This window comes from Polypterus senegalus, chromosome 15, assembly GCF_016835505.1.
Source record: "Polypterus senegalus isolate Bchr_013 chromosome 15, ASM1683550v1, whole genome shotgun sequence".
NCBI classification, from domain to species: Eukaryota; Metazoa; Chordata; class Cladistia; order Polypteriformes; family Polypteridae; genus Polypterus; species Polypterus senegalus.
In genome coordinates, this window is record NC_053168.1 from 66,420,704 (window position 1) to 66,440,579 (window position 19,876).

General features: G+C 37.6%; 1 protein-coding gene across 1 annotated transcript in view; it reads right to left on the reverse strand.

Moving 5' to 3' along the window:
• Positions 1 to 19,876, reverse strand: part of adam22 (ADAM metallopeptidase domain 22) — a 418,045-nt gene that overhangs the window by 390,226 nt on the left and 7,943 nt on the right. The window contains exon 3 of the mRNA XM_039737656.1: positions 15,873 to 15,952. Coding sequence (XP_039593590.1) covers positions 15,873 to 15,952 — 80 coding nt within the window. The remainder of the gene's footprint in view (positions 1 to 15,872; positions 15,953 to 19,876) is intronic.

The following is a 19,876-nucleotide window of genomic DNA, read 5'->3' on the forward strand; positions in this document are numbered from 1 at the left end:
CAGGAACAACAACACTATGAAAGAAGGACATGCTAGAACAAATAGTATCCCTTGTTAAATCTCTGTTAGTTTCTCATAAATAAAACATTTCCATTTTAATTTCTTAATCTAAGGATGTAATGTGGGCTTAATTAAGGGCAAGTAACATTAAAAAACTTGACGCTAGGCTACAAGCAATATCAGATTAAAAAGGTCTAGATCTCATTATGTTGTTCAGACTCACTTAAGCCACATCAGAGAAAATATCTACTGCCGCCCCTGAATGCTGTGCAAGCAATAGTAGATGGAGAATATTCAGTCAGAAGTGCACATCCTTCAAAAACCAAAATATAAAATATAGTAACCTGAGAAAGATTAATATAGACAATTCCCTTTATTTACAAAAAAAGAATAAGATAATGTGTTTCTCAAACTGCCTAATTCAATTCAAGATGACTGGAAGATGGAATCAATGGTGGAAGCAGACCTGGACAAGTTTATCACAGGGCCTGCTCACACAAAGGACTAAATAACCAAGAGTCTCCAAATAACTTTAATTTTAACAAGACAAATTTTTGAGGATGAGAGAGGAAAGCCAGTGGACATAGAGGAACACCCATGCCAATCGTTCTGACTCCACATAAACTATGACAGCATGTGGGATTTGAATCCAGGATGATGGACTGTTGAGCCTACGGTGTTCACTATTGCACTCCAAAAAGTAAAAGATTGCAAACCCTACCTAGTACTAATCTGTAGGTCCTTGGCAAAAATAGAAATAAGACAAAGTAAAATGCCAGGGAGAACATTGTTCCTTTATAACAAATTTGCAGTCTCCTCAGTCTGCTAAACACCAAACACAAATATTACCCATTGTAGCCATCAATTCTCACATGTTAAAACTTTGCTCCTGTGGAGATGAACAAAGACAAAAAAGATCTTTTAAGGAGAAAGAATCTGAAAACCTAATGTATAATCTCTTTGTGGCATCCCAAATCAATACTCACAGAAATCAGCATGCAGCCTGTGTCCTTTACATCTACAATGTAAAGTCTTCTTCAGTACAACTACCCCTTTGAATTTAATCTGTCATGGTACAGTTATATATCTACTGGACAAAAAATAATGCAGATTAGGTGCTGGTGTGTGCATCATATTCATTCTTGCCATGGAAAAGGTTCTAGTCCACCATGACTCTTAATGTAGTAAGGGTACTTCAGGAATGAACTAAAAATGTGATCATTTTATTTTAGTTTTTATAATTACATGAACAACTGACAAACAATTATTTCAATGAAAATCTTTTTTTCCACAAAAGTGTACACGCTAATATGAAAGTAAGCATTCTCATGGAATCTGTAATATCTAATAACATAGTAATAAGGTTACACTTCAAATATTAAAAGTTCACCAAAAAGGGTTAAATATGTACCCTACTTGACATAATGTCAAGCACATTCTTTACTTGTAAAGTATGCAGTATAACAAACAAAATAAAATAGTACCATAGGCACTGAAATTTAAACCATCAGGCTACCAGCTAAAGCCCTGTATCACTGTATGGTCCTAAGCAAGTCACATGTTCTGTTTTCAAATTATAACACTATTTTTCAAAAATGTAAAAATATATGTAAACAGTTGTGCAATATGTTAATTTTGTAAGTGCCTTGGATAAATGCGTCAACCAATAAAAATAATGCCACAATTACACATCCAAAAGGAGCCAAAATCAATTCCATTAACAGGCTTTATATTACAAGCAGTACCAGTAGATGCTTCAAATCAAACCTTGATGAAATACAACTTAAGTGCAATGAACATAGCAATGCCTCATCATTCTTCAATATTTAATCAATCTAGTTAGGCCAGATTAGGTTTTATGAGAATTTCCTGTTATCACAAGTATAAAATATGATGCAATGCACCTCAAAATGTAATGTGGGCATCATCGTGATGTATAAAATGGTGCCAATTTTGTGTTGAACCTGAATCCTTGACATTATGAGGTAGCAGCATACACCACTGTGCCACAGTGCTATCAAAAATGAAAAATAAGCTGTACATGCTATAAAAGAACAAACCATATATACAGTGATCCCTCGCTATATCGCGCTTCGACTTTCGTGGCTTCACTCCATTGCGGATTTTAAATGTAAGCATATCTAAATATATATCACAGATTTTTCGCTGGTTCACGGATTTCTGCAGACAATGGGTCTTTTAATTTATGGTACATGCTTCCTCAGTTTGTTTGCCCAGTTGATTTCATACAAGGGACGCTATTTGCGGATGGCTTAGAAGCTACCCAATCAGAGCATGTATTACGTATTAAATAAAACTTCTCAATGATATACGATATGCTTCCCACGCGGTGCTTGATTGTTTGCTTTTCTCTTTCTCTCACCCTCTCTGACATTCTCTGCGCCTGGCGGAGGGGGTGTGAGCAGAGGGGCTGTTTGCACAGAGACTGTTTGCCTAGAAGATACGGATGCTCCTCTAAAAAATGCCGTTTTATCGGGGTGCTTCGGCATACTTAAAAGCCCAAAAGCACGTATTGATTTTTGATTGTTTGCTTTTCTCTCGCGTGCTCTCTCTCTCTCTCTCTCTCTCTCTGACATTCTCTGCTCCTGACACACATTCTTTGAATAGGAAGATATGTTTGCATTCTTTTAATTGTGAGAAAGAACTGTCATCTCTGTCTTGTCATGGAGCACAGTTTAAACTTTTGACTAAAGGGTGTTATTTCATTTCTAGAGGGCTCTAATAATGTTAACAGTGTGGGAGAGTTTATAAAGGCTTAAAATATATAAAAATAACCATACAAACATATGTTTTCTACTTCGCGGATTTTCATCTATCGCGGGGGGTTCTGGAATGCAACCCCCGCGATCAAGGAGGGATCACTGTACATATATCCATCAATCCATCCATTTTCCAACCCGCTGAATCCAAACACTGGGTCACAGGGGTCTGCTGGAGCCAATCCCAGCCAACACAGGGCACAAGGCAGGAACCAATCCTGGGCAGGGTGCCAGCCCACCACAGGAAACACACAAACATACCCACACACCAAGCACACACTAGGGCCAATTTAGAATCGCCAATCCACCTAACCTGCATATCTTTGGACTGTGGGAGGAAACCGGAGCGCCCGGAGGAAACCCACGCAGACACGGGGAGAACATGCAAACTCCATGCAGGGAGGACCTGGGAAGCGAACCCGGGTCTCCTAACTGCGAGGCAGCAGCGCCACACATATATATATATATATATATATTTAAAGACCATTATTAAAATGAGTAAATATAAATGATACCTAAATACAGTGTCTGTAAAAGGTAATCAACCCTTAGAAGTTTTCACATTTCTTGAATGAAGTTAATTTAATTTGGCCTTTTTAATGCTGATCAACATAAAAACATAAAAAAACTCTTAAGTTTGAAAACAGATCTCTGCAAAATGACCAAAATTAATTATAAACATTTGTTTTGTTTTTTTCTTTGTATTACTATTTTTCTATTCTCAGGACTGTTGTATCTGTTATGTTATCATTATTTGTTTGATTGAGTACTATGCCATTGTACTATTTTGCTCTTTGATAATAAAATAAAACTTAAATAAATTAACTGCAAATATAAAACACAAAATAACTGACGTATTTAGTAGGTACACATTTGACAGCCATGACAGTCTTGAGTCTGTGTGCACAGCTTTGCACATCTGGACACAGCAGTTTTTCCCCCATCTCTCTATTATAAAAAAAATTCCTGGAGAGAAACAGTAGGGTGACGATACGTGATCTTATAAGATCACGGAAGACACTTAAAAGACCCACGAGATTAAAGAGATTGGCCACGAAGCATCTTGCGGGGACCTTAAACATATAATTTGCGCCAAGAGATTGACCCAGGACCGTCTCGCGATGACGTAGAACATGTGATTCTTGCAAGACACGTCCTACTTACAACCAAATAACAGCATGGGGAGGAACACACTCAGTCGTGTTTTGGCTTTGAGCACACACAGATCCAGGGCTCTCAGTGCATATAAAAGCGTATAAGGACAATGCGTTATAAATGAAACTTAGACGACTAAGCGAAGAAGAAAGCAGAGCAGAGAAAACAGACTAGTTCTTCATTACAAAAAACTGTTGAAGCTCTGTCAGGTTGCATGAACAGTTTTGTTCAAGTTCTGCCACAAATTTGGTTGAAATCTAGACTCTGACTTGGCCACTTCAGGACAAGAACATTGTTTTTAAGCCATTCCTGTATAACTTTGGCTTTATGCTTGGGGCCATTGTTCTGCTTGGAAACAAATCTTCTCCCATATACCATGGATAAATGTCTCGGCCAATAAAAACAGTACTAATATTTATGGTTATTTGCATTACATAGCCAAAAGGAGCCAGAACCAATTCCATTAACATCAGGGACAAAACAAGAATATCAAGCTTATCTTTTTCACACACACACACACACACATACATACACAATCCAGGCCACAAAATTACCCATCAGATTAACATGCATGGCTCTGGGATATGGGAGGATTACCTATACAAATTCCACAGAGAAACAGGGAGATAATACATTATATATGGGGCAGGCCTGAATTTGAAGTCAGGTAATAGTGTAGAAAAATTTGCCCTTGCCTACTAGCAATCATCTTACCACTGATATTGTCTGTATGAAGATGTGCTATAAAAATACTAGAAAGTTTTCTATTCATAGAGTACTACAATACTCACTGAGTATTATCGTGGATGTGCTGTTTTTTCTTTGTCACAAAGTATTTCAGTTCCTTCTACCCAAATCACTTATAAAGCTCAATAAAACTGGATACTCTAGATTTGAACCAAACATAATCTTCCAAAAGTGTTTGATGAGCAATTGTTAATAAAAGAAAATCGGATCTCTTTTGTCTCCAGTGCAACCCTCACTTCACCTTGACACTGCAGGCATGAACTAAGACAGCACACATCTTCACAGACTCTGTCACTGTTTCTTATTGGTCTTTTTATATTTTTACAATAATTACTCTATTTCCCTGTCATTTGTTTTGTGAAGCTCCTTGTGATTATACTTGGTATGCTACATGCAATATAGATGTATTATTTTAATTAAGCATGCCTTCAGGTTTAAGTTTAAAACAAGTTCATGCCTCAGTTTCAAGTCAATATCAGAGCATAAACGCTTAAAACTTAATAAAAGCTTAATAAAACTGTAATAACATGAATTCCACTTCAAACCAGACAGTCAGTCAGTCATTTTCCAACCCGCTACATCCTAACACAGGGTCATGGGGGTCTGCTGGAGCCAATCCCAGCCAGCACAGGGCGCAAGGCAGGAACAAATTCCTAGGCAGGGCACACACACAGGGACAATTTAGGATCGCCAATGCTCCTAACCTGCATGTCTTTGGACTGTGGGAGGAAACTGGAGTACCCAGAGGAAATCGATGTAGACACGGGGAGAACATGCAAACTCCATGCAGGGAGGACCCGGGAAGTGAACCTAGGTCTCCTTAATGTGAGGCAGAAGCACTACCACTGCGCCACCATGCCACCCCAACTTCAAACCATGCTTTCAAAATTTTAATTCTATCACATTTCCTGCTATATTCTTATCAAATCTTAACTATATCTGATAAGCATTTCAACAAACAAAAAGTGGAACTGATTTTGATGAAGACCAAGAGGCAAAGAGGGACAGAACAAAATTCTGTAAAACTCCTTCATGCAAGCAGTAGGCATTATGGAACAGCTAAAATACCATATGGCCAGTGCAGGCCATAGACAATTAATATAAGATGTTTCGTTTAGAAAAGGTGGACTGCAGGACGCATTGTGAGCTAAATTTATTAATGAATACTACAACATCAAAAATGACTCTTGGGCTTTGTTCTGATCTCAATCCTAGTAAATTTTTAAAACCCCCTACAAGGGGTTTAAGGGAAGGGAAGTTGGGAAATAAATTTAGAAAAGGTTTACTGAAAGGCAGGATCTTAAGACCACAGTAAGAGAGGTGTAGGTGTGTGTGTGTGCATGTGTGGGTGTGAATGTAGGTGGGAGGGTGTGAGTTTCTGTTTTGTGTAGTATTAGAAATTGGGAAAAATAGATAGCTATCCCACCTGATGGACAGAAGAATAAATAAATACAGGCTCTGAAAGGCAATAGGTACTTCATTTCATTAAAACTTTATATTTTCCACAAAGTCATTCCTCCATTATTTGTTGCCCTAATAAAGACCTTTTTGTTAATATGTTGCTCTTTCATGGCACTTTACTATAGGTCTGATTAACCACCAATTGGTACTCCCTGTGACAGAAGGTCTACCATTGTATTGTATATGTATAGGGATAACTCAGCAGTAGAAAGTATACCATAAAAAAGAGTTTGGCCAGCCTAAGTCACTTATCAATGTGTATAGACAGACAGATAAGAGTCAGCTAAAAATGGTGGTGGTTTACCTACCTATAGCTCTCACTGTGGGGACTACTCCTGAACATAAATTTTGAGTAATATATAAAGTGCAACTGTAAGATTATATCTTCTTTTCTCTGTGTATTTTTGGACCAAGATATACGGTACATGATAAACAGCACATAGGAATGTCCTGAGAAGAGATCCTAGCCTAACTCTAGAACTTCATGTTGCATACTATAAAGAAAGAGGTCAGTCTTTTCAACCAAAGTAAATGGAGGGCTGTGTCACTTTTATGCTTATGTCTGGAACAATAATGAAGCTGATGTTCTGATATAGCGTAAAACTAGATGTTTACAGCTTATCAACAACATACCAATTAGCTTCTTACTTTTGGATAAAAGGATTGATATTGTGCATACTATATTCTTCTTTTTCTTTCAGCTGCTCCTGTTAGAGGTCACCACAGCAGATCATCTTTTTTGATATCTTCTTCCTCTGCATCTTGCTCCATTACACCCACCACCTTCATGTCCTCACTCACTACATCCATAAACTTCTTTTAGGCCTTCATCCTTTCATCTTACCTGGCAGCTGCGTACTTTATAACATGAGTATTCTAGGATGTAATAAATATTTATTGAGCTCTTTATTATTCAATAGACTTCAAAAATCCTGAGTCACTCCCTATATTTTAACGCTGTCTACTTTTTACCTGTTTGTATTCAATTATACCACACTGTGACCTCAGAGCAGTAACATCCAAAGGTATGTTTATGACATCTATTTCTATTAACTGTAATAAATGGCAACACAAGAAAGTAAGACTGAGAAAGCATCTCTTCTGCCCACCACCAAATCCAAAATGAAGTACCAATTGCTGCTGCTGAGAAAATGTGAAACCTGACCTTTATAATCTTAATTGCCTCGTAAAGTGCTGGGAGAGTGCTCTTATGAATGATACAAGATAAAATAATGATTGATAGAGATGGAATATTTTTTAAGTAATGTTAAAACAATAAAAATGGTGCTCTAAGGAAAATATTGATCTGTAAATCTACTCTGGACCCCCTGACCCGGCATGGTGTCACAGCAGGTAATTCCAGCCGCAACAATCACAAGGCAAGATATAACCTTGAAAAGAGCTCAGTAACACACACCAGTAGTAATACAATGTCCCAATATGGACACAGCAGTCAGCTTAGCTACATGACTTAGGGAAGAAAGTGAAGTATTTGGAATAAATTTGGGCAGGCATATTAAAATATTAAACAGAACACACTCAAGCCTGTTACTGGACATTGAGAGTGAGAGACAGCACAACTACCTGTGTAATTGTGTCCACCTTGAAAAGATCATTTTAATTAAAAAAAACTTAAGCCCAGAAAATAATCTACATCAAGTTTTTTTTTTTTAAATAATTTAACATTGTTCACTTGTTTGAGTTTTGTTTTGTTTGTCTGGATAGCCTTCGATTAGACGGTCATATTAAAATACTGAATGGTAATGTTATATTTCTAAATTTTAAACCTGCATTCCAGAGCACTGTTATGCTCATCAGTGTGAAATGCTTACCTTCACTTCTTAAAAACTGCATATGAATTTTAATTTCTTTCATGACAAGAAGAGCTAATTAAATTATATTTTTAATAATTATGTGAATATTTTGAAAACACTTTTTTTACCATTTTAAAATAACTTTTTTGGTTTTGAACATTGGTTGTATTTCATAAAAACAAATGCAAAAAAATATTTATTTTTGTACTAAAAGAAGAAATAAGATGTTGATTAAAAGTGTGATCAATCCAGCCATTCATTTACTGTAGGATTGAGCATATCAAGACATCCCAGAGTACAAGGTAGGAAAAAAAACAGGATGGAATTCCAGTCTATCACATGGCTTTGCAACTGAGCCTCTTCATATTGTGCCAACCCATAAATGCAAGGTAGCCTAGCAGCAACTGGGATGTGGGCAAAACTGTAGTTTCCACTAAAAATGCTGACAGACAAGGGGCACACCACACCTTTAAAAAGGTTATCTACTCATTGATTTCCTCACCACAGTCTCTACATTACAGGCAGCATCAAGTGCTTGAAAGCAAATCTGGATGAAGTACAACTTCACTGCAAATAACAATGATAGTAATGCCTCATCATTCCCCAATGCTGTACATAACCATAATAGTTAGGCTAAGTTTAGTGATATATCAATTTCCTTTTATCACCAGTATAAAGTAACACACAATGCATCTCAAAATGTAATGAGAGTATCATCATTCTGTCTAAAGTAGTGCCACTTTTATGTTGAACCCAAATCCTTGATACTGTATTATAGCAGCATCCATCACTGTGACTCTCTGCTATTAAAGTTGAAATATAACCTGTACATGACATAAAAGAAAAAAGCAGCCGCTCTTCCCAAACACCCTGAGCTGTTATATATATGTATAGATAGATAGATAGATAGATAGATAGATAGATAGATAGATAGATAGATAGATAGATAGATAGATAGATAGATAGATAGATAGATCTTTTTATTATTATTATTTATCTCTTTTTATTTCAAAACATTCCAATATATATTAATAAATCATTTTTTAAGCAATTAGATTCAACTATAACCTCATTTATTTGGAACTCAAAACATCCACGTATCCAAAGAGCGACCCTACAAAGACCTAAGGCAGAAGGTGGCATGGCTCTACCTAACTTTCAGTTTTATTACTGGGCAGCAAATATACAAGCTAAAAAAACCTGGACACAAATAGATGAACATACACAGGCTAGGTCTGCAATAGAAGTAAAAACCTGCAGTATTTCTTTATATTCCCTGCTTTGTGCCCCAATAAATGCAAGTTATCGCCAATATACTAATAACCCATTTGTGCTTCACTCACTCAGAACATGGAACCAATGTAAAAAGCATTTTAAGATGGAGAATCTTTTATCTGTGGCACCTTTGCAAGAGAACCACCTCTTTCAACCCTCGCAAACATGCAGTTTTTAATGTCTGGAAAAGATGTGGGATTAAATTGTTTAGAGATCTTTATATTTACAACATCTTTGCATCCTATGAACAATTACATTCCAAATGTAACTTTCCAGCTACACATTTCTTTCACTATCTTCAAATTAGGAACTTTATTAAACAGAACCTGCCCGATTTTCCTCATCTCTCACCCTCCTCCATGCTGGAAAAAATATTGCTCAATTTCGAGGACTTAGACACCATTTCTGCAATATCTAAAATTATTTTACAGTCCCTCCCTTTCAAAGATCCAAGAGGACAATGGGAAAAAGATCTCTTAATCAATATATCAGAAAAGGAGTGGAAGGTAGCAATGCAGAGAATTCACTCGAGCTCCATATGCGCAAAGCATACAATTATTCAACTCAAAATTGTATATCAAGCACAACTGTCTCGCTTAAAACTTTCCAGACTATTTCCAGGGCAAGATCCAACCTGCGAATGAGGCAATCAAGTCCCAGCCTCACTGGGTCAAATGTTTTGGGCCTGCACCAAATTAACATCATATTGGACCAAAATTTTTAAGTGCCTTCCAGACAGCCTTGGTCTCACAATCCCTCCTAACCCATTAACAGCTGTGTTTGGTGTTCTTCCAGATGGGTTTAAAGTGGAGAAGGACAAACAAACTGTGATTGCATTCACTACACTTTTGCCACGCAGACTTATTTTGCTAAATTGGAAGAATCCAAACTCTCCTCTTTTAAGTCAGTGGGAAACCGATGTTTTATACTAATTGAAATTGGAAAAAATCAAATTCTCAGTTAGAGGATCTGTACAGAATTTTTTCAAAACCTGGCAGGATCTAATCAATAATAATTTAGAATAAGCTCTTAAAGCACCGAGGACATAATTCTATCCGCATTTCTTTTTCTTCTCCATTCATCTCTATTTCCCTGTTAAACTCATCAATTTAGGTACGTTTACAAGCTTTAAGTTTTACTCAAACTTAAAGTTGGCCATGCTCTCTTTCTCGGGGGTGGGGGTCGATTTGTTTTCAATCCTATTTTTTGTAAAAATTGATCTATTTGTATGGAACGATTACAGTAAAATAAAAAAATGAATCAATTAACTATAAATAAAAACATAAAGTAATTGATTGCATAAGTATTTACATGTGCGCAGGTCCCTATCTGCTTTTTGCATATTCTGAACACTGCGGATTTCCCCATTGTTCTTTGCAAAACTGCTCAAGCTCTGTCAGGTTGCATGGACATTGTGAGTGAACAGCCTTTTTCATGTTCTGCCAAAATGTACAATTTGATTGACATCTGGACTTTGATTTAGCCACCCCAGGTCAATAGCACTGTTTTAAAGCTATTTCTGTGTAGCTTTGGCTTTATATTTGGGGTGATCGTCTTGTTGGAAAACAAAACTTCTCCCAAGGTTTCTTGCAGACTGCATCAGGTTTCCCCCAGGATTTCAATGTTTTGTGTGGCATTCATTTTACCCTCAATCCTCACATGGCTTTCAGGGCCTGCTGAAGAGAAACATCCCCAAAGCATGGTACCCCCACCACCACGTTTCATGGTGGGGCTGTGGGATTTTTGATAATGTGGTGTTTAGTCCGATGGCCAAAAGTTCAATTTTGGTCTCATCACACCACTGAACTTTCTTCCAATTGATTTCACAGCCTCATGTACCTTGAAGCAAACTCTAGCCAACATGTCATGTGTATTTTTATAACAGTAGCATTTTCTTTGGTGCTATTCCACAAAGCAGCAACTGCTGGGGCACCCGAACATTGTATGTGGTCTCCAATCACCACCTCTGTTGCTTGTAATTCCTTCATAGATCTTGGAGGTCTGTTTCTTGCACTGCCACTCAGTTTTATGGAAGACTTGCTCTTTGTGGATTTACAGGTTTGCCATGTTCTTCTGATTTCTTAATGAGTGAATTAGATGAACTCCAAAGAATGTTCAGTGATTTGGATATTTTCCTTAACTCCATCCTCTGACTTGTCCTTTTCAATCACCTTTTCACTGAGCTACTTGGACTGTTTGTCTTTATTGTGTAAATTAGGCCACGATACTAACTCCCCACAAGTTCAATCTTCTAGATAAAACACATTCATACTACAATCAGCTGAAACCCTTTGAATAGAGACAGGAGTTCTCTATTTAATTAATTATGTGAATTACAACACCAGTTGGCTAAACCAGTGACAATTTAGGTATGCTAAGTTAAAGGGGCTACATACTTATGCAATCATTTATTTTGCATTTTATAGTTGTAAGTAATGAAATTCAGACTACTCTTCAGAGGTCTGTTTTCACTTTGACATTAAAAAGAGTCTTTTTGTGTTGATCAGTGTTAAAAAATCCAAATGAAATACTGTATACTACAAGTCAATGTTTAAATAACAAATGTGAAAACTTCCAAAAGGGTGAATACCTTTTATGGGCAATTTATCTCCAATAACAAACAAAACTTTAACCCAGCCAAGGCCAGTTTAAGACCCCCACAGGTTCCTGGGTGATTTAGATCCTTAACAAAGTGTTAGATTCTTAACAAAGTGTTGATCATACATTTAACATGCAGTGTAGTATCTCTCAATTGCTTCATCAAGTAGGCACCAATTCAGATACATTATTGTTTCATCGAGCTGGGGTGGGGAATTAGAGGATAGGTATCTTGCCATCACAGGTTCCAGGACATGCACCCTGAATGCCCTGATGGTAGACTCACCCCACACTTTTTTCTTATATATATTTTCTCAGACCTTAGAATAGATAGATTTTCACTGATATTTATTGCAGATATCACCCTTCAATTGCTAGGCACAAGAGATGTCCCGTATTTCAATTACTTAAAGTATAAGGAGTGTTTAACACATTATAGTTCAAATGCCAGGCATATCAACATTCACTTTACTTAGATAAAAATATTACTTGTGTTCTGTGCTATGACTTTGATTACTTAAAAAGAGTTACAGAAATGTATTAAAAACTTCATAAATGGATTTACGGTGTGTTTACTAAAAGATAACAGTTTGCAAATTACATATAGCAAACAAATTAATTTCATATTTGTTCTTCACCTAATCATAGTAGCTAATGGAACAATGCCATGCTTTATTATTTTTAATTAATAAAACTGAACAAAATATTTAATCAACCCTCATATACAGTAAGTAAATACAGAAAGTCTAGTAATTTCTATAAAATAAAATACTCAATGGTTTTTGGCAAGTTAGACAATGTGTTGCATTAACTATTGCATTAATAAGTAGAGTAGTTCAATGAATGAGATATTAAAACACATTAATCAGAAACCAACAAAGTTGAGGAAGATGGCAAGTCTAAGTAGGGCAACAGTATTTTCAAAAAGGAAAACTAGGACACTACTAAGAATACATGTTGAAAAACAATGTACATTTTGGAGATGTTACCAAAATTGGCTTAGTGCTAAAAATATCGATAAAATTGATGAGCCACAGCATGAAGTTATGGGAAAGAATAGTGGAAGCTAGCTTAAGAAGTGAGGTGATGATTAGTGAGCAGCAGTATGCTTTCATGCCAGGAAGCAGCACTACAGACGTTATGTTTGATCTGAGGGCACTGACTGCGAAGTATAGAGAAGGCCAGAAGGAATTGCATTGTGTCTTTGAGGACTTAGAGAAAGCATATGAAAGGGTGCCTAAAGAGGAGCTGTGGTACTGCATGAGGAAGTTGGGAGTGGCGGAGAAGTATGTAAGAGTGGTACAAGATATGTACGAGGGAAGTGTGACAGTGGTGAGGTCTGCAGTAGGAGTGACGGATGCATTCAGGGTAGAGGTGGGATTACATCAGGGATCAGCTCTGAGCCTTTTCTTATTTTCAATGGTGATGGACAGGATGACAGACAAGATCAAACAGGTGTCCCCATGGACAGTGATGTTTGTGAATGACATTAGGATCTGCAGCAAGAGTAGGGAGCAGGTCAAGGAGACCCCACAGAGGTGGAGATATGCTCTAGAGAGGACAGGAATGTAGGTCAGTAGGAACAAGACAGAATACGTGGGTGTGACTGAGAGGGAGGTCAGTGGAATGGTGACGATGCAGGGAGAAGAGTTGGCAAAGGTGGGTGAGTTTAAATACTTGGGATCAACAGTACAGAGTAACAGGGAGTGTGGAAGAGAGGTGAAGAAGAGAGTGCAGGCAGGGTGAGTGGGTGGAGGAGAGTATCAGGAGTTAGGGTTTGTGACAGACAGGTACCAGCAAAAGTGAAAGAGAAGGTCTACAAGACATTATCATTTCATCGAGCTGGAGTGGTGGATTGGAGAAAAGGCCCATTGTTGTCACGGGCCCCTGGGCATGCACAAAGAACGCCCTGATGGTAAATCCACCCCTGCACAGAGACTCTCACTCTCTCTATGTTATATGGGTTGGAGACGGTGGCACCAACCAAAAAATAGGAGACTGAGCTGGAGATGACAGATTTAAAGATGCCAAGATTTTCATTGGGTGTGAGAAGGATGGACAGGAGTAGAAATAAGTACATTAGAAGGTCAACTCAGGCTGGATGGTTTGGAGACAAAGCCAGAGAGGAAAGATTGCATTGGTTTAGAAATGTGAAAAGAAGAGCTGCTAGGTATATTGGGAAAGGGATGTTAATTAAGGATGGAGCTGCCAGGTAAGAGGAAATGAGGAAGGCCTAAAAGAAGGCTTATAGATGTGGTGAAAAATGACATGAAGGTAGAGGTTGTAATGGAGAAGGATGCAGAGGATAGGAAGATATTGAAAAAGATGATCCGCAGTGGTGACCTCTAGCAGAAGCAGCCGAAAGAAGAAGAAGAAAAAATCAGACTGTCTTGCATTGAACTACTGTAATTAGTTAGAGCCATTAAGTAATCACTTAATCACATAAAAGATACCAAGAAGGAATCTAAAAGATCAATAACTTCCTTTCAAAATGCAAACTGTAGAGATGAATTCTAAAACAATAATTTAAGTGCTGTAGCATAATGTGCATGCCTGTGAATGTAAGAATTAGTGTTCTTCAGGATGAGAAGGAGAACATAATCTGTTAGGACTGAACATAACTGGAAAGCCAACAAAGTGCTGTTCTGACTGAACTGAATTTTGTCTTGCTGGGCTTTGTTCCATGGTGGACTGATCTGATAACTTCAGAATCATTTCATTCAGAATCCCACTATTGATCATCCTTCCAAAGGTAGAACAACAGTTTGCATTCTAATGAGGTAAGCAAAAATGTGTCAAAGTGCTACTGTTCAACACAACTAGGTAGCAGAGACAAAATAGCTCTTTTGTTCTTTTTGCTCAACTCTTACATCCAATACAGTAAATCAGGTAAATGACTCAATTATCTGCATGACAGGTTGGTCTATTTTTTCCAGGACCAATTTCTTTATTCTGTGATGACTTTACTGACCTTTGGTTAAGATAGTAAAAGTCACAGGTCATACTTGCAGTTAATAGTTAAAAATAATCAGTAGTCATTGTCAATGTTACTTGTGCTTTAAATTGTGTCATGTATAGTGTTCGTTTTGCACATCTTTACAAGTTTACATATAAATTTACTTTAAATTAATATACAGAAATAAAACAATAGAAATGCCATTTTGCTTAAAGTTAGATGTTGCACAAGAATGATCTTTAATGATTTTTAGACTACAACACAAGAACATTTTTAAGTGTAAATATCCAAACAGAGACAGATTACAAGAACAAAGACAGCACTGGAGGATAACCAAAAGATGTTTTTCCAAGAATTCCCCAAAATGTTCTAGATATGGAAAGAAAAGGGGACATACAGGTGTGTGGGGTCAGATAAGATTGTCAGTCTACCTAATTTTGTAAATGTTTGTATGCTCTTTTTCTCAATAGTTTAAAATCAGAATACCACACTATTAAAATTTCATTACATCAAGTTTTTCAGCTTTTATCTTCAAACCAAATCATCTGGTGAACAGGCAAAGACTATAACAGACAAAAAACATTTTCATGTTCCTGTTTTCACTTCTGGACCAAACACTCTTGTTCTAATGGTAATACACTACCTCCTTAAACCTTTGTTTCAAGATGTTAAAACCAATGATCAACATTTAACTAATTTCTATTTTTCAATAATATTTATTATTTTATCATTATGTCACCTGCATTGGTTAATGTGCATGAGTGGGTAATGACAAGACTGTTTGCAGAAGCCCATGTAACGCACAACCTTTATATTAAAGCCATTCTCCCAGCAACATCCCTTTGAGTCACACACATACAACCACTGCACTGCATTCACAATGTGGTACCCAATGATCAATGTGTAATAATAGGGAATGTAAAATAACTCTTGTAATTGCTTTGCATTGCTATGTAACCAAACCTTTTTAGAGAACCATATGTCACACGGTTTTTCAATACAACAAAATCACAATCAGATATATTCCAATAAAGTGAAAACTATGGAATTCTCGGTAAAATGTTTTTAATCAGATAGTATACTTACTGATTTATTTCCACATCCAAAATAAATGTTTCCCCAAAAACATCAATTTGGAAGCTTGCTTGTGCAACATGTGTTGTTTGCTGAAAAACAGAAGAAAAAAATAATTATTTGTTTCATAGATTTAATTAGTTACAGCTTTCACTTCAATAAAACTATGTTGTATTATTATTTACTATTACAGTTGTGTAATTCCTTGCTTTCTGGATACTTACTAAGTGTATGTAGATACAGTGCATCCGGAAAGTGTTCACAGCACATCAATTTTTCCACATTTTGTATGTTACAGCCTTATTCCAAAATGGATTCAATTCATATTTTTTCCTCACAATTCTACACACAACACCCCATAATGACAACGTGAAAAAAGTTTACTTGAGGTTTTTGCAAATTTATTAAAAATAAACAAAACTGAGAAATCACATGTACATAAGTAGATAGATAGATAGATAGATAGATAGATAGATAGATAGATAGATAGATAGATAGATAGATAGATAGATAGATAGATAGATAGATAGATACTTTATATTCACAGCCTTTGCTCAATACTTTGTCGATGCACCTTTGGCAGCAATTACAGCCTCAAGTCTTTTTGAATATGATGCCACAAGCTTGGCACACCTATCCTTGGCCAGTTTCGCCCATTCCTCTTTGCAGCACCTCTCAAGCTTCATCAGGTTGGATGGGAAGCGTCGGTGCACAGCCATTTTAAGATCTCTCCAGAGATGTTCAATCGGATTCTCTGGGCTTTGGCTGGGCCACTCAAGGACATTCACAGAGTTGTCCTGAAGCCACTCGTTTGATATCTTGGCTGTGTGCTCAGGGTCGTTGACCTGCTGAAAGATGAACCGTCGCCCCAGTCTGAGGTCAAGAGCGCTCTGGAGCAGGTTTTCATCCAGGATGTCTCTGAACATTGCTGCAGTCATCTTTCCCTTTATCCTGACTAGTCTCCCAGTTCCTCCCCCTCATCCCCACAGCATGATGCTGCCTCCACCATGCTTCACCGTAGGGATAGTATTGGCCTGGTGATGAGCGGTGCCTGGTTTCTTCCAAACGTGATCCCTGGCATTCACACCAAAGAGTTCAATCTTTGTCTCATCAGACCAGAGAATTTTGTTTCTCATGGTCTGAGAGTCCTTCAGGTGCCTTTTGGCAAACTCCAGGCGGGCTGCGATTTGCCTTTTACTAAGGAGTGGCTTCCGTCTGGCCATTCTACCATAAAGGCCTGATTGGTGGATTGCTGCAGAAATGGTTGTCCATCTGGAAGGTTCTCCTCTCTCCACAGAGGACCTCTGGAGCTCTGACAGAGTGACCATTGGGTTCTTGGTCACCTCCCTGACAAAGGCCCTTCTCCCCCGATTGCTCAGTTTAGATGGCCGGCCAGCTCAAGGAAGAGTCCTGGTGGTTTCAAACTTCTTCCACTTACGGATGATGGAGGCCACTGTGCTCATTGGGACCTTCGAAGCAGCAGATTTTTTTTCTGTAACCTTCCCCAGATTTGTGCCACGAGACAATCCTGTCTCGGAGGTCTACAGATAATTCCTTTGACTTCATGCTTGGTTTGTGCTCTGACATGAACTGTCAACTGTGGGACCTTATATAGACAGGTGTGTGCCTTTCCAAATCATGTCCAATCAACTGAATTTACCACAGCTGGACTCCAATTAAGCTGCAGAAACATCTCAACGAAGATCAGGGGAAACAGGATGCACCTGTGCTCAATTCTGAGCTTCATGACAAAGGCTGTGAATACTTATGTACGTGTGCTTTCTCAATTTTTTTATTTTTAATAAATTTGCAAAAATCTCAAGTAAACCTTTTTCACGTTGTCATTATGGGGTGTTGTGTGTAGAATTCTCAGGAAAAAAAAAGTAATTTAATCCATTTTGGAATAAGGCTGTAAAATGTTGAAAAAGTGATGTGCTGTGAATACTTTCCGGATGCACTGTATATACAGTATATAATCACAGTCAGCTGTTCCACCTTATGTGACACACACCTCCAAATCAGAGAGAACGCCTTAAGTTTCCTCTGTTTCCCCTTTAAGAGGGACCCAAACCACATCACTGTGGAGATGCCCAGAAAGGCCCTCAAAGGAGTAAAGCCCAGCCTGCCTTTGGAAGGTCAAAAAAGAGACTGCAACTTTTGGTCAAAGAACTTCAGGTCCATTTAAAAGACACTGAAAGACACAGATGAAGGGTAGTGAAAATGAAACAATTTTGATTGATGCCCTTTTGCTTCTGGAACTGTTATTGGAATAATTCAGATAGCAAATATTTGCCATCTCTGTTAACCAGGAACAAACAGAAACTAAACCGAAGAACGGTGGCAAAAACGTATGAAACTGTGCACTTATTGAAGGCAAGCTGTTAAAAGGCCTTTAGAAGGAGACCCATTCTGCTAACTAGAACCATGCTGAGTTTTTTTATTTTTTCTGTTGAGACTAATAAAAGCATTCCGACAAGCCTCGACTTGGCTCTGTCACTATATGTGGGGAAGTAAGAGTGGTCCATTTTTTAAAAAGATTTCTACAGACAATGAGTTCACTAAGAAATTTCAAGAGACAGACAAGAGTAGCACACATCATTTCATAATGGCTATCAAAATGCTTTTGTGCACTCCATTATGCACAGGACGAGACTTCCAGTAGATGGGAAGCTGTGTGTGTGTGCTGTGAGTACTATGTACTGGAAGTGAATTTGTGAGGGCAACAGACTGAGGAAATAGGCCATGGAGGCGACTATAAACCCATAAACACACATACATTCTTACACACACACACACACACCTGGCTGATAAGTAATTGTAAAGGGAACTTGAAAAGCTGATCAAGGCAAGGAGTAGAGTTCCCGCATTGGCTATCATGGATGCCATAATGAGCTGGCAGCCTCTAAACTGTAAAGAACACCCCTGGCTCAACCAGAATCAAGTTTAAAAGCAAGTCCATGTGTTGACTACAAGGAAGCCACTATCAGTGGGTGAACTGCATAAAGTCATTCAGACTGGCAGAAAGACAGGGAAAGATTAGTAAAGAAAAACAGATGAAAGATGAAATATAGAGTGCTTTGTTGTGGATTTGTCACAAGTTCCATTAGAGGCTAAAACTAACAGTGAACTGTGAGATTGACTACAAAAATAAGCACCCATTTAAGCCTTCCAGGACTGAGTTTGTCCACTCCTGAATTGCAGTGTGTGCTTAAATGAACAAGTGTGCCACAACTCTCATGTGATAGTTTAAATCATTTTCTGATATCCTAATCTGAATACTGTATTGCATTACACTTGTTTCGCAAGTAAAAACAAGTGACATCCCTTTATTTTTTTTATATTTCTGTATACAGCCAATTCACACGAAAATCAAAGAGAAAACCCTACAGCAAATTGTTCTATGTTATACCAGCTACTGCTGCCAAACCCAGGAAGACAAAGGAAGCCCAGAAGCTGTTCTAAACTAATAGATTTGTTGTTTTGTTTCTGCGTAATCTCTCTCTGTCTTTTCTGGAATGCAAGGAAAGATTTCTCTTCCTACAGAATTAATATTCCGAGGGATCACAACCATAAAACTGAGGTATAAGAAAATGCAGAAAAAAAAGACAAAAGGTCTATGTAGGTGAAAAAGTATGAGACTTCTGATTTGGATGCAGAAGCTGGAGGAGTATTATTTTGACCTTTGGGAATAATTAGCAGAAAATTTTATGGAAATGTATTAAGTGTGTACTTTCGAAAATGTGTTAAAATGGAATAATACTGTAAAATGATGAGAATGTGGGACACCAAAACACCTGACAACTGAACAAGAAACATTAGTTGACATATTTTTTGCTAAAACTTTAAAGCATTACTAATTTCTTAAGACTGTTTAGATGGAAAAAGAGGGATGACATAATAAATAAGAGATCAGCACTAATAAAAGTATGTCATTATGCAGACCTATTCCAATTAAGCATTACTACATCTGTCGTAGGTGGTTCACCAATAAGTGTTACACTCCAAATGTAGTCTCC